Raw genomic sequence first — 15731 nt, 5'->3', positions numbered from 1 at the left:
TGCTGACGTCGTCGCCACTGCCACCGTCGAGCCTGCCACCCTTGGACTTGCTCTTGTTCTTCTTGCTTCTTCTTGTTCTTCCTGTCCGAGTCGTCCTGGTCGTCGTCCTGCTCCTCCTCATTGTCATCGTCGCCACGTGACTTTCTCTTCTTCTTCCTTTCCTTCTTGTCCTTCTTGTCCTTCTTGCTCTTCTTCTTCTTCTTCTTTTTCTTGTCCTCCTCTGAGCTCTCCTCCTGATCGACCATGTCATCGTCGAGACCGTTTTCGTTTGGTTGGTAATCTGTGTCTTTGTCCTTTTTGTTAGAGTCGTCGCCATCGATGTCCATGTCTGGATCCTCCTCTTCAGCATCCGTCTGTCTGACGATCTTGGCCTTGACCCTTCTTGTCCTCGATAGTCTAGTGAAGCCTGACTTTTCATCCTTGTTTGCTGAGGTTGACTCTTGACCACCCTCGTTGCCATCTTCACCGAATATATCATCGACTGCCTCACCCTCTACTCCTTCTTTGTTGTTGTCCTTGTCAGCAGCATCATCCTCTTGCTCCTCCTCTGCATCTTCATCATCACCAGACTTGCTCTTTCTCCTCTTCTCCTTCCTCTCTTTCTTTCTTTGTCTTCTCTCCCTCCTTTCCTTCTTGTCCTTCTTTCTGCTGCTCTTCTTTTGCTTATCTTCATCATCCTCCTCTTCCTCCTCCTCCTCAACTGCATCCTTATCCTCCTTATCATCCTCTACCTCAGCGACAGTATCAGCAGCTACTTCAGTTGATTGTTCTGTGGCCGTGACCTCATTATCTTCAGTTGGCTGTTCCTCTGTCACCTGATTTATATTATTATTGCTCTTGTCTTCATTTTGTTGATCATCACCATCATCATTGCTCTCTGATACAACAGTTGTAGTTGTAGTTGTATCACTCTGCTGCTCCTCCTCTTGTGATTGTTGCTGTTGATCATCCCCTTGTGACTTTGATTGAGCAGAGTTGTCATCGTCAACCATTGTTGTTGTTGTTGTTGTTGAGGTCACTGAAGCATCAACAACAACTTGCTCTTCAACTACTGCTGTGCTCTCCATCTCTATCTATATATTATATATGTTATAAATATATAAGTATATAAGTAATAACAAGTTGTTTGCTGAGACAACTAATGAATGAACCCACCCCGATTAATTAACTTTTGCAACTGTCGACGACACCACACAACCTTTAAGATCAGTTTCTGGATCGAGTGTGTTGGTCTGTCACGTGATCGTTTCAAACTCAGGTACATGAGTGGACATCTCTAATCTATCTATCTATCTGGAGCACTTGACATGTTTATATAATATATTACACCATTTCCTTAAACTTCTTGATCGCATTTGCTATCTTATTATTTCTGTCCTTTTGCTCCTTGGGCGTTGTAAAGCCTTTGGACTCTTCTTTATACCTGTTGTTGGATGGTCAGTACGGTCCACAGCTCACTGTTTGTAATCAATGTTATAACATACTTTTGGAACAATATTATGAGGTCATGGATATTGGTGATCAGATTGTAATGTTTGGCCCTGATCTTGATATCTCCAAACTCCTCTGGATTCTCAGCCAGAAGTAGGTTGACAGTTTGTCTCAACTCGTAGAATGATCCAACCAGATCTCTGCTGGACGTTGCCGTCCTCTCCTTCTCATCGGCCTTTCTCCTGGCAAACTCCTCGATCTGCTTCAAATCGGCGTTGAAGCACTTGACACCACTCATATTAAACTTCTTCAAAGAGTCGCTATGTATCATTGTCGTCAACAGCTCCGATATCCTCTTGAATGCCTTTGTAATAAAGTCCTCACGTAGTTGTGGAGACAGTGGCTGTACAAATGGCAATGTGAACTCGAGGTATGTTACAACATCTAAATATTTGATTGATAGATTGAGTTAGTGGAATGGTTCCAGGTTGAGTGAGCGGTGAGTATCACTTTACCTTCAATGTAGTCTCTTGGACGATCATCTGATGCAACTGGTGACCAGTTGATGTTGGCTGATGATGACATGAGATCATCAATCTTGCGCTCACATAGTGCTATGATGTGCTTCTCACCTAGACCCTTGGTGGTGTAGAGTAGGTTGGATGATGACAGTGCTACCCTGTTCGATGAGGTGAGATTGACATCTGCAGTCTTGTTGTCGCCCAGAATCAATGAGTTGAGATAGTCCTTGAAGAACTGACAGGCCACCAACAGATGCTTGAGATTTACCACCAGCTGAATCACCTGTGGCACAGCGCTGGACATTGTGAGGAAGTTGTATAGTGTATCGTTGATCTTTCTGATGAGTGTGTCTGTCGATCGGATGATAAAGTCCTCGTTCTCGCTCAGCTGTGATGTAAACTCGTAGAACTCTGATATGAATCGCTTGAGTAACGTGTAGAACTGGGGCACCAGCTTGGAGAATGGGAATGCCTTGGGCAGCATCTTGGCCAGGGATTCGTCGTCCACGGCGGGAGTCTGTTGCTGCTCGTCATTGTCGTCGCTGTTGTCTGTCGATGTGCTCTTTCCAAAGTCTGGATCGAGATTGTTGGCCAGGATCAGATTGCGATACTCCTCTGGCGTCTCGACGTACAGTGTGACGTTGGACTCGGACTCGAGGATCTTGGTGAACATCTCCACACCCTCGACGATGGCGAACTGACAGTACTTCTCCTTCATCGTGTCGAGCATGTAGAGTAGCGGTTGCACGTGGTAGCCATAGAGTGAGAGCGTGTTGGTGAAGACCAGCACGAACTTCTTGAATGAGATGAGCGAGCGTGTGTCGTGACAGTGCGTGAACAGCTCCTGCAGCACCGATGTGATCTTGACCAAAGCAGTGTTCCAGCACTCATTAATGGCAGTCTTTGAGAGATGTGGATGGGTGGTGTCGATCACCATGCTCTCCACCATGAAGTAGCCTGCAATCTGTTGCAGGAATGACTCCCATACCTGTCCATGCTCCTTTGGTTGAATGACCATCTGGAACTGCAGCATACGATTGAGTGTGTAGTATCCCTGGAACTCCTCCATCAGTCCCAGACTACTGTAAATGAACAGACATTGATACAATGGATGGAAGTCAATGTTGACCTCATCAAAAGGTGAGCCTATAAGGTGATAGATTGATTGATTGATCGGTCAATACCAATTGTGCACTCCCAAGGTGTGTATGACTTACGCATTATAAGATCATCCTTCTCTATGTCACTATAGCTGACGAATGATGGTGAGCCTATTTGCTGATTTGGTGACAGTAGTCCAATGGCACTAGTGTTGTCCTTGGATGGAAGTCCAAGGATTCTATCCCAAACTGCCTCGCTCTCTCCAAATGATGTCCTCATCTTTAGTGGATTGATCTCTCTCTCTTTCTCCAATCGTTTGGCCGATTGAATCATACCAAATCTACCAATCTTTGCTGATCTCTCCTTGATACTGTTTATGATGATTGAGTGTCAGTGCGTGTGAGTATCATCGACTTGGTCCAAAGTGATCTGATCGAATACATACTCGACCATCCATGTATTGAACTCATCCTTTACAAGCTTCTTGATGTTCTCCTTGATGATAGGAATGTTGGCGTCTATTGGAGCGTGTAAGTATGTATGAGTGGACGATCAATCAATCAATCAAACAAATACTTACCCATGTTCCTTGCGAATTGGAAGTCGGCCAGTCTCTTTAGATAGACGTTGTGTAACTGATCCATATGTTTGATGGCATGGTAGTATCTCTTGTTCTTGACGTACTCCTCGATCTTCATACCCAACTGTATGGCATACTGACAGTTGTTCAATATCTCCTTTGTCTTGCGTATGTTGTCTTTGGTGCGCTTGCATGCCAACATCTCCTCGGCCTTGGTCACATATCTGCCACCAATCTCCTGTATCTCATAGTTTAGATGTATGACTGATTGCTTCAGAGCCAGGTTATCCTGCTTGAGACTGAGGAATGATGTGACTGAGTTGATGAAGCCTTCATGGTTGTCACCACAGATCTTCTCAATGTCGCGCTCCTTGTTGCCAATGTACTCGTTGAGACTGTCAATGACATCGTTCTGCTTGCCCAGCTCAAAGACCGACTTGATGGCTGGGCCCAAGTGATCAGTGTCTGTGAGGGCGATCAAGAAATTCTCTGATGAGAAGGCCTCTCCATCCATGTACAACCTCGATGCGGCAGCTGCCGACTCGCTCGAAGATTGATTGGCAGCCTTGTTTGAGACGCTCAGGTTGATGTTGAGCTCCTTGCCCGAGGCGGCAGCCTCTGCGCGTCCAGTGGATGTGGTGAGCGAGCCTCCAAGACCGAGCGGGCCAGTGCGATCGAGTGAGCTTGACAGATCACTTATAGAGTCTGTGTCATCTGTGTCTGTGTCATCGACACTCAGGTCGCTGTTTGATCTCTCACGTCCGCCCTTCCTATCCTTTGAAGCCTGTTTCTTCTCAAGCTTTGCCAGTGCTCTTGCCTCCTTTGCGGCTCTCCTATCCTGTCTCTCCTTCTCCTTCCTCTCTATCTTTTCTCTATCTTTCTCACGTTTCTCATCTTTCTCTTTCTCCTTCTTCTCTTTCTTTAGATCTACTTTGGTTGGTGTCGTCGTTGACGTTGGTGTTGGTGGTGCAGCTGTAGCCGACTTGTCTTTAGATGGTTGATCTGACTTCTTAAACATCCTCTTCTCTCTGTATGTATCTATATGTTCATGTTGCACAAAGTGTTTGATTGATTGAATGATAGGTGTGAAGATCCCAGGCTTCAAAACACTTTCGAACTCCAACAACAAAGCTAAAGAGATAATAAGAATGTTCAAACATGGAACAATGATAAGACCATTAATGTTGATTGGTCAACAACAACATTATACACCATCAATCAATAGACTTGTTGTTGGTATTACATCAACAACACAAAGATATTATAGCAAGTCCCAACATGAGTTCACAAAGAGGAGTTCATTCACTCATAAACAAGATGTTACCAATATGAAGAAGAGAGAGGAGAGAAAGGAATCTGCACAGAGACATGGTGATGATGATAGTGTCCAAGAAGAAACAACAACTGAACTTGCACAACAGAAACAGACAAAGAAGAAACAGACAACAAAGAAGACAAGCAAGATTGAAAAGGAAGAGGCCATTGAGGAGTTGGACGAGGACGATGATGATGACTTTGATGAATCAATGATCGATACAAAGAGTGTACTGGAGGGTATCGACCTGAAAACCCTGCCAACAAAGGTGATCGAGCTCACTGAAGAGATGGCTACCACCCTGCCAAAGGATGCCAAGGGTCGTGTCGAGATGCCCGACTTTATCTCCTTCGAGGATGCCAAGCGCTTTGGATTCAGTAAAGCTGACCTTAAGGAGATTGAAGATGAGCCCAAGCCACCAAAGGAACCAAAGGAGCCAAGGGAGCCACGAAGCAAGAAGCTGAGGAACAACAATGAAGATGAGGAAGACTCAACAACAGACGAGAAGAAGAAGAAGAAGACTAGCGATCGTAATAAGAATAACGAGGATGACGACAAGAAGGCAAAGCCAACAAAGGCGAGGCCAGCTTCATCGGACTACTTAAAGAATAAGAACACAATCAAGTTCTAAGACCTTACAGCCTTCGTCTAGACTATCCAATTAGTCCCCGAGTAGTTTACTTTACATCTCACATATCACCTGTCATCAATCATAATCATGAGGGCGCTGTTGCTGATGTGGTTGTTGTCGTCGTCGACGTTGAGTTTGGTGGTGGTACCGATGTAGAGGCGGCAGATGATGTGGTAGTTGTTGATGTCGCTGCTGCTGATGATGCGGAAGTAGTTGCTGTGTTGGTGGCCGCTGATGTCTGTTGCTGCTGCTGTTGTGGATGGGCAGTGGCATGCTTCTTGTTCTGAGTCAGTATGGACTTTCTCATCAGCTGCAGTCGCAGTTTGTGATTCTCTGGTATGTTCTGCTTCTTGTATGACTTGCCGCCACCATCGGGCACAGCAAAGCCTGGCACTCTAATATTCCAATTCCTCTCCAGGTGACACTGAAGATCCTTCACCTCCAGTGAGTTTGAGTTGCGATGCTTGGCCAGTGTGCAAGCAAATGATACGACAGACTCTACAAAGTCATCGGCCAATACAGACAATATCTACAAAAGGAGAATGTTAGATTCCTGATTGACTGATCATGACTCTATAACATACCTCTTCTACTTCTTCATCCATCCTCTCAGTGGCTGATATCTGATTCAGCAGCTCACTCAGCTTTCTCTTGCCCAGTATCTCTTGCTCGAAGTCCTTCATACCCTCCTTCTCCTTGAGCTCACGCTCCTTGGCCGCCTCCTTCTCTTTGGCTGCCTCCTTTTCGCGCTCCTTTGCCTCTCTCTCCCTCTCTCTTCGCTCTTTATCACGCTCTCTGCGATCCTTGTCTCTCTGTGCTTTCTCCTCTGATGATGTCTTTGATGATGATGATGATTTATCCTCGCTCTTTGATGATTTATCCTCGCTCTTTGATGACGATTTCTCCTCACTCCTGGTTGATGTTGTGGTCATTGAAGTTGTTACTGATGGTGCAGGTGTCTGTGTAGTTGATGATGTAGAGGTCACATTCGCAGCAGATGTTGACATATCCATCGGTTGCACAGTTGATATTGGCATTGGTTGCATTGTGGGCACTGTCGTTGTCATTGGCATTGGCTGCATTGGGATCATGTTGCCCATTGGTGTAGCCACTACTCCTGTTGCTGCTGATGATGTCGTCGCTGCTGGCGGTGTCGATACTGCTGTTGGTGTCGTCACTACTCCTGTTGCTGCTGCTGTCGTTGTAGTAGGTGTGGCCACCTTTGTCATTATTGGTGGAGTTGATGGATTGAGACTGCCCAGCGACAGATTAGCACCGGCCAGTCCAGAGATGGGTGGTGTATTTGTAGCACCCTGTGGCGGGGATGAGAACAGACCACCCATCGAAGAGTTCTTCCTGAACAACGAGTCAACAGCCTGTTCGATCGATGTAGTAGGAGGTGTAGCCACTGTAGGTGGTGAAGCTGGTGCTTTATTCAGCACCGGTGTCGATGCATTGCCTGCTGGTGATGACATTATAACTAAATTAACATATATATAATAGTAATATCTATCTACAGTTGATTGATTGAAGATCACAAACTGAATGTATACAGATAATCTAACTGTATATGTGTGTTTGTGAGTTGGCGCGAAGTCAAATGAAGATGCAAAATGATCTGTGTGGTTTGATGAACTTTTGTTGACGAGTTGATGACCTCTATGTCCTGATGATAAGACAGGGCATCACTCAATCAATCAGTGTCAGATCATTAACATATAGATACGAACATACACAGACAGACAGTTAACTATGTTTGCCATCACTCGTCAAGGTGTCAGCAGACATAGTGTCAGATCATTGATGTTGATCAGATACCCATCAATCACGAATCATGGATCATGTTCAAACTTGTTGATCAATCATAACATCAACAATAATAACTCTTCAATTAGTGGACAAAGATATATTCATTCTCATTCGAATGATCATAATCACTCACTCACTTGTAGTGATCCACATCATGTCACTGCTTCAAGACATTACTCAAACAACAGCAACAACAACAATATGGTTGAGGTCACACTTCCAGATGGACGAAAGATAGAATGTGATCCCGCTACAACTACACCATACTCAGTGGCTCGTTCGATATCAAAGGGATTGGCTAGTCGTGTGGTGGTCGCTCTGGTCAATGGTCAATTGTCCGCCATCAACAAGCCAATCAAAGACATCTCCTCATTGACATTGCTCGACTTTGACAATGATGATGCCAAGCGATGCTTCTGGTGGACAACATCCATCATCATGGCAAGATCAGCGCTCATCCACTTTGGTGAAGGTGCCATTGTCACTGCTCACACCAGCACACTCACCAACAATGCACTTCACGATGGCTGTCACATTGACATGTACCTTCCCGCAGACAGGACCATTAACGAGGCCGACATCAAGAGCATCCACACCATCATGTCCAAGCTTATCCAATCAGACAAACCATTCACAACACGTCAATTGACCATTCAAGAGGCACTCAATATGTTCAAAGTATGTTGGTCGATTGATTGATGGAATAGTTCCATCCAGATACTAATCCACATCCAACAAACAGGATAACATATACTACACTCAACAATTGAATACAATGATGGAGGATGGAAAGAAACATGAATATGTTAATGTCGTTGACTTTGATGGCTTTGTGACTTTGGATGTTGGACTCCCCACAATGCCATCCAGTGGCCATATCAAGGCCTTTGACTTGGTGCGTAATTCTAGTGTTGTCGGAACCATACCAACCATGGCATCACTGCAACGTTTGGTCGGCGTGTCATTCCCCGACAAAGAACAGATGACTGCGTGGAAAGACCTCCAACACCAGGCCGCACAACTTGACCATCGACACATTGGACGCGACCAACAGCTGTTCTTCTTCCACCCCTACAGCCCAGGCTCCTGCTTCTTCCTGCCACTTGGCACGCGCATATACAACCGCCTTCACTCATTCCTGCGCAGTGAGTATCGCAAGCGCGGCTACGAGGAGGTGATCACGCCCAACATCTACAGTCAACGTCTGTGGGAGACCTCTGGACATTGGCAGAACTACAAGGACAACATGTTCTCATTCCAATGCGACCACACCAACTACTCGCTCAAGCCAATGAACTGTCCAGGCCACTGTCTTATGTTCTCACATCGCGCCCGCTCCTACAAGGAGCTGCCACTGCGCATTGCCGACTTTGGCGTGTTGCATCGTAATGAGACGCATGGCTCGCTCACAGGACTCACACGTGTCCGTCGCTTCCAACAGGATGACGCCCATATCTTTTGCACGACTGCTCAGATACGCTCAGAGATCAAAGCCTGTCTGGACTTTATGCAGCATGTATATGGAATCTTTGGCTTCACCTTCTCGTTGGAGTTGTCTACGCGTCCAACACCATTCCTGGGTGATGTTGCCGTTTGGGACGCTGCCGAGCAGTCACTCGAGTCAGTACTCAACGAGTTTAGTCCGGGCGCCTGGCGCATGAACCCAGGCGATGGCGCCTTCTACGGCCCCAAGATCGACATCCACATAAAGGATGCCAATGGAAAATCACATCAATGCGCCACGATCCAACTGGATTTCCAACTTCCCATTAGATTCAAACTAGAGTATGCCAGTGAACAGGGTGTTGCTGAGAGACCCGTGATGGTACATCGAGCAATCTTTGGCTCGACCGAACGTATGATGGCAATCCTCATCGAGCATACCAAGGGCAAGTGGCCATTCTGGATATCACCACGACAGGTGTTTGTGGCGTCAGTGACCAGCGGACCATACGATCAATACGCACAGACCGTCCGAGACCGTCTATTCGACGCAGGCTATCACGTTGACATTGATGTATCAGACAAAACAATCAAGAAGAAGTTACGCGATGCCATCACCGATCGCTACAACTATATGATAGTGATAGGCAAGGAAGAGCAAGACAACCAGACCATTAGCATTCGTCACCGTGACACCAGTGAGCAAAAGACCTTGACCATTGACCAGTTCCTCATTGAGCTTAAGCATCAGACTGACAACTACCTCTGAGACCCTCGCGGTGAAGTGAGTGTTCTTGTGCAACCCTCAGATCTGTGGGTTTCCCAATTATTTCCTCACACACAACACCAATACATCGATGAAACTCGCTGTGTGTATTCAAATCCATTGAAGAAAGTTCGTTTGTCACACTTGAATTGAAAAAAACACAAACAATATTGTGTGAGCACTCTTCATCAATAGACGTTCATTTCAACAATACAACATTCATACAAATAATATTATTCCATACATACACATAATAACTAAGTTATTATTATTATTGTTATAGTTTCTACAATACAAACCATTACAAAAAAATAACAAAAACATATTAATCAATTAAACTAAATAATAATGGCAAAGCAACAACAACAAAATAACAACAACAAACAGTTCAATATACAACTACAGGACACGAATCGTGAGGCTGATAGCGATTTGGATGTAGTTGTCAAGAATACACCATTCTTGATCGTATTGAATGTGGTTGCCGGTGCAGACTTCTCATTCGATGCAAAGAGGTTCTCAAAGGATGATGTCAACCTGCAGTTGGTCTATGACGACAACACAGGTGCCGATAGCAACCAAGGTGTCACCTACAGAAAGACAAAGCCACTCGACTACAACGTCTACTTAAAGGATCGCTCAATGACAATCGAGACTCGTCTCCATGTCTTGTCGTCCAAGCACGAGAACAACTGTTTCAGAGTGTCAGTAGAGTTCAACGGTCACCGTCTTGTGACCAAGTCGATAAAGTGTGTGTCAAAGTTGGTGGTCGAGTCAAAGAAGAGGACCAAGAAGGTTCAGCAACCAGCCTCTTCACCATTGATGGTGCCCAACTCACCAGAGATGCAGGACATTGTCCCAGCCAAGACAAGCAACAAGAGAAAGTCCATGGAGACTGAGCCAGCCGTCTCAGAGACCATGTCCAAGAGCCTAAAGAAGCTCAAGTCTCAGCAGAAGAAGGATAGAGAGCTGATCACCTTGCTCTACAAGCAGAATGTCATGCTGCTCAACCAAGTCAACACCCTCACCAAGGGCCTCAACACACTCATCACCGTGCACAATGACACCTCCTCTTCAATGCCCTCCTCTCCATGCTCCCTCCCAATGTATTCGCCCTCATCACCAGCCGACTCATCGGTCGCCTCGGACGACATTGGCATCTTCCCTCACGTGCACACACCATCAATCGAGTCGTTCAGCCAGGATCAGTGCTCATTCAACTATGACGACAACAACAACATGGATGAAACCTGCCAACAACAGCACAACAACATCAACAACACATGCCTTCCAGTAGATAGCTATCAACAACAATCGCAATTGGTCGCCATCCCCACTGACTTCTCACTTTTTAATGAACAGGTAATGCCCGCATCCAATTATTCAGCAGTCACTGCTGATGATCATAGCGGATACACAGAGACTGCCTATAATACGCAACAGTTGAACACTTATTCACCATCTTCTTATTTAGATGTAAATCTAGATTTCAACAGCATCTCTGGCAGCTGTAATGCCACAATGTTCCCCAACGTCATGACCGAACTGTCCCGTGTCAACGATCTCTCCGTCTTCCAATGTTAAGCAAATCCCGCGCCCCGTCAAGACATCCCTCTGGCACACTGTACAGTATCCCCCACTCGCGCCAGTACCTCGTCCTTGCTTACCATGCACCACAAGGCAACCCAACCCCAACCCCAACCCCAAGCTCCAACCCAAACCCATAACTACCAACCTACCAAGACCGCCCGGATCCTTTGTCTATGGATGAATGTGGAATTCATACCAGAAGGTCATCCGACCAGTCCCAACTCTCCCCCGCTGTTAACCGTCCCCTGGCTCATCGTCAGCTGCGGCCGACTCTGCTGGCATTCAAATGCACACGCATATAATCGTCACGGGTAATGTGGTCATCCATTCATGCTCACTCGCACTTTAATGTTCAACTAAATTACCCAGTATATCTTAAGCACAGAGAATTAAACAAGCAACACAACTCAAGCTCCCCCAACGACAATGGGAGTTTGGTGGAGTATACATCACGTCCAGCGCGACACTTACTTCTAACCATACATCTCTCCCCAACAACCTCATAGTCCGGTTGTCCACGACCATCATCCTGGCCCAAAGCTCCCGTGCCCGCCCTGTCTCTTGCATGTACTTGCAATCTCTTTGTGTTAAGTTAGTTCCAATCTTGTTGACACCTTTGCACGACAAGTGATAACTGATCATACCCCTTCTTTCCCCACGCCCCTTGGTGCTAGTATCCTGACATCCCTCACTTGTCTTGGATATAATGACGCGTCACTTGCCGCCTCTCTCAAGGCGAACAATCATGGTGTGGAGTTCTGATGGATAGAGAATAGAGTGGAGTATATTGTGGTGGAGTATGAGTGGATAGTAGAGAGGTAAGAGGAGTTGGTGTTTGTTTGATTACTGTTGTTGTTATTGTTGTTAGTCATCAACACTCTGTTTAGTGTACATTGTAATAAATTATAATCATTTATCTTTACCTTAACAAGTCTCTTATTCTATTCTATTCTTTTAACCTGTTCTTCTCCCTGTAGCTAGGAGAAAGGGTTTGTTCATTTGGAAATCATGTATCATTTATTCGTCTTTATTATTACTTTGAATGAGTTAACAGTTGATTAACGAAGGTCGTTGATGTTTATCACTCCATTTGCGTCCTTGTCCAAGGCTAGGAATATTTGCTTCATGGCCATCATCGCTTGGTTGAATGGAACTCCTCCATCGGCAAGGGCGTTACACAACTCTTGTCTGTCAATCGTTCCATCCTTGTTGGCATCAACCTTGGCGAGCATTGCACCAAAGTTGGTCTTGAAGCTTTGAATCGTTCCCTGAACATCAGCAGCATTTAGAACCACAGGGGCTTGGGGAACGGCTGCTCTTTGGGGCTGGGGTTGGAACTGTGGCTGTTGGGGCTGGAATTGTTGTGGCTGTTGGGGGAATGCAGATGGATTCTGGCTGTAGAGTTGGATGTCAGTGAAGTTGATCACTCCATTGTTATCACGGTCGAGTGCAGTAAAGATCCTGTTGACCATCTGGTTGGCGACGTCATAGGGTGTGTTGGCACGAACAAGTACCTGGATCATCTCGTTCCTGTCGATCATGCCATCTTTGTTCAAGTCGGTGGTCTGGAGACTGGCTCCCCAGTTGGTAACAAAACCCTGGATCATCATGGTCTCGGTTTGAGACAAGCCCTGTTGGGGCTGGTAAGGCTGCTGTGGCTGTTGTGGCTGCTGAGGTTGTTGAGGGAATGCAGATGGGTTCTGGCTGTACTGTTGGATGTCGGTGAAGTTGATCACTCCATTGTTATCACGGTCGAGTGCTGCAAAGATCCTGTTGACCATCTGGCTGGCGACATCGTAGGGTGAGTTGGCGCGAACGAGTAACTGGATCATCTCATTTCTATCAATCATGCCATCTCTGTTCGTGTCGGTGGTTTGGAGACTGCCTCCCCAGTTGGTAACAAATCCTTGGATCATCATGGCCTCGGTTTGAGAAAGACCCTGTTGTGGCTGCTGAGGTTGGAAGGGCTGCTGGGGAGTAGGTACAAATGGAGGTCCTTGGCCTGGTGGGAGATATGCATAGTTCTGAAGGTAGTTGGTGATGTCGACTGCTCGGATGATATCGCCTGGCTGGTCAAGGGACAATTGGGCAAACAAATTGGTGGACACTTGGACTGCACGGTCTGCGGGGATGTTGGCACGGATGAGAGCCTGAGTAACCTCATTTCTGTCAAACACACCGTCACGGTTCATGTCAATCATCTCGATGGCAACTCCATAGGCTGCGAGGGTGGTGAAGATGAGTCCGGCATCGGCAATGGTCAAAGATCTGGATGCCCTCATCCTCTTTCTGTGCCATGGATCACTGTCGGTGGCAGGGTGGGGAATGTTGCGTGGCTCCACCCATCTGCACACAAGGTAGCCCGCGTTTCCGGTGCCAGCATACACCTTGCTACCATTATAGACTGGGTTCATGAAGACCTCACCTGGACTAGTCATGTCCTGGAATCGGCCATCCTCACGGACCTGGAAGCGGATTGGTTGCTTCTGCACGGATCTGTTGAACACGGTGACCATGTTGTCTGAACAATAGCGGTTGCTGTTATCCAGGCCGTTGATGTAGTGCTTCTTGCTGGTCTCCTTGTAGACCTTGTCAGGACTGACGTCGATGTTACCCTGCATTTCACGCTCGTACCAGCTGATACAGATGGTGTTGTCGTTGTTAACTTCAATGCATGGAGCAGAGGCCCAGTTGTAAGCCTTGTTACGGTCTCTTGGTATCTCATTGATCATCTCCAGGTAATTTCCAACCGTGGCCATCACTAGGTCTTTGATTTGGGGATCGTTGTTGTTGTACAAAGTAACATAGGTTGGCATCACCTCGGCAGAGTTGAACTTGCCCATCCAGTCTTGTAAGGAGGTCATTTTTTCTTTGATTGATTATTATCGATTGATTGATTGATTATATGATTGATTATGTATGTGACTCTGATTGATTGAGTGATTCAAGATCACTACTTTATGAGTATGTTCTGATCAGTTTAACGCTCTTCTGATCATTCATTCAATCAAATTACATCATTATCGCCCAACATCACTGATCACTTGCGATAATGAGCCCTGATCGATTAGTACAAACACGATTGGTCGACACCGATGGCACTCAGATCGATACATTTCTGCAAGACATTTAGACGAGGTGACTGTTCGACATTCAGACTCATGATTTGCGGCTGTTGGGTTAATGATTAGTCATGATCATGTTCCCAATGATTGGTGTGGACGAACTTGTGGGTGATTGTTGGGCACAACAGTTTGCAATCAGATTGAAAGTTTATAATGCAATATAATGTCTTCTTTTCCTGATCCTATTAACTATAATGAACACGATGAAGGAGATGGCAATGATGCCAACCATTGCTCCAACAACTATTCCAATCATCTTTTCGATTCGCTCACTTTTCTTTTTGCTCTTACACACTTGATCGTCATCACCATGAATCGAACACTGGTCAGTTGCTCCACATAACATCAGATTGTCATTATCACCATTGTTATCCACCACTTGTTTGAATGTAATGCTTCCTTGGCTACATTGGATCAGATTGTTTGATGTTGGACCTTGAACCTTATTGAACACAATGTTTGTGAGCAGCAGGTTTGAGTAGACATACAATAACATAGGTTCTTTAAAGTTGGTATTGTTGGTGAATGAACTTGTTGACAATACCAAGTTGGAGTAGGCACCCAATAACAAATGACCATCTTGTGACACTTGGTTATCATTGAATGTTGATCCATAGACTGTTACATTCGAAAAGTCAGTATAGATTAAATTTTCCATGTTGGTGTTGCCATCAAACATTGATCCAATAATATCCAACTCTACATAACTACATCTTATCAATGCATTTAAGTACACTGATGTCATATTGTTTAAACTGAATCTACTATATGATATGAATACAGCTGGTTGTTCATCATGATCCACAGTCTCCAATAATATAATATTATAATTAATTTGATTATTATAGAATGTTGTATTACTTATAAATAATCTAGAATAAATATAAGAGTATAATAAATATGATACTTGATTGTTTGTAAATGAAACACCATCAATATCCACATATGATTGAAAACTGCTTATAAGTGGTGATAGGCTACAAGAACAATTAGTTATCAATCCTCCTTTGATTGTCAAAGATGTCCTGTTGGACTTTACAGATATTAATGATGCAATCTTGTTAATATTAATAAAACTAAAGTTGAACATATTAACATTATTCAATACAATATTGGTGTTGGGTAAGGTTGAAACTACTACTGATTGTTGTCCATTGATAAATGTAAGATTGCTAAGAGTAATGTTTGTTGGAAGGAAGGTGTTGTTGTAGTACATTGTTGGATAGATATAAATGAAGGGTGTAATATCACTTGAGTTAAATCCAAGATTGATTGTTACATTGTCTCCGGGTGTTGCTGGACTGATTGTAATGTTATAGGAATATGGGTCAAAGTTGGTGTTACCAAGTTGGGCATTGGTATATAATCCACTTGATAATAATATGTTTAGAGCAGAGTTGATGGGATTGGGATAGAGAG

At 45.0% G+C, this 15731-nt stretch overlaps 6 protein-coding genes across 6 annotated transcripts; 3 read left to right on the top strand and 3 right to left on the bottom strand.

Annotated features, from left to right (window-relative positions):
• Nucleotides 1-1323: 1323 nt before the first annotated feature.
• Nucleotides 1324-4651, bottom strand: SAMD00019534_095080 (hypothetical protein; the record flags this gene model as incomplete). The annotated part of the gene is made up of 6 exons (XM_012895433.1): nt 1324-1423; nt 1485-1875; nt 1947-3098; nt 3170-3423; nt 3499-3571; nt 3634-4651. 6 exons carry the CDS (start codon nt 4649-4651, stop codon nt 1324-1326), a joined length of 2988 nt encoding a protein of 995 aa, XP_012750887.1.
• A 310-nt stretch (nt 4652-4961) lies between these two features.
• Nucleotides 4962-5579, top strand: SAMD00019534_095070 (hypothetical protein; the record flags this gene model as incomplete). Its single annotated transcript, XM_012895432.1, has 1 exon — nt 4962-5579. One exon carries the CDS (start codon nt 4962-4964, stop codon nt 5577-5579), a length of 618 nt encoding a protein of 205 aa, XP_012750886.1.
• An 85-nt stretch (nt 5580-5664) lies between these two features.
• Nucleotides 5665-7054, bottom strand: SAMD00019534_095060 (hypothetical protein; the record flags this gene model as incomplete). Its single annotated transcript, XM_012895431.1, has 2 exons — nt 5665-6108; nt 6164-7054. The coding sequence occupies 2 exons, from the start codon at nt 7052-7054 to the stop codon at nt 5665-5667; spliced, it is 1335 nt and encodes a 444-aa protein (XP_012750885.1).
• Nucleotides 7055-7589: 535 nt separating this feature from the next.
• Nucleotides 7590-9600, top strand: SAMD00019534_095050 (hypothetical protein; the record flags this gene model as incomplete). The annotated part of the gene is made up of 2 exons (XM_012895430.1): nt 7590-8066; nt 8131-9600. 2 exons carry the CDS (start codon nt 7590-7592, stop codon nt 9598-9600), a joined length of 1947 nt encoding a protein of 648 aa, XP_012750884.1.
• A 345-nt stretch (nt 9601-9945) lies between these two features.
• On the top strand, nt 9946-11181 carry SAMD00019534_095040 (hypothetical protein; the record flags this gene model as incomplete). Its single annotated transcript, XM_012895429.1, has 1 exon — nt 9946-11181. The coding sequence occupies one exon, from the start codon at nt 9946-9948 to the stop codon at nt 11179-11181; it is 1236 nt and encodes a 411-aa protein (XP_012750883.1).
• Nucleotides 11182-12245: 1064 nt separating this feature from the next.
• On the bottom strand, nt 12246-14051 carry SAMD00019534_095030 (hypothetical protein; the record flags this gene model as incomplete). The annotated part of the gene is made up of 1 exon (XM_012895428.1): nt 12246-14051. One exon carries the CDS (start codon nt 14049-14051, stop codon nt 12246-12248), a length of 1806 nt encoding a protein of 601 aa, XP_012750882.1.
• Between the last annotated feature and the right edge of the window lie 1680 nt (nt 14052-15731).

Source organism: Acytostelium subglobosum (assembly GCF_000787575.1).
Source record: "Acytostelium subglobosum LB1 DNA, scaffold: scaffold22, whole genome shotgun sequence".
NCBI classification, from domain to species: Eukaryota; Evosea; class Eumycetozoa; order Acytosteliales; family Acytosteliaceae; genus Acytostelium; species Acytostelium subglobosum.
The sequence above is the reverse complement of the archived record's forward strand: the minus strand, read 5'-3'. Positions and strand labels throughout refer to the sequence as shown.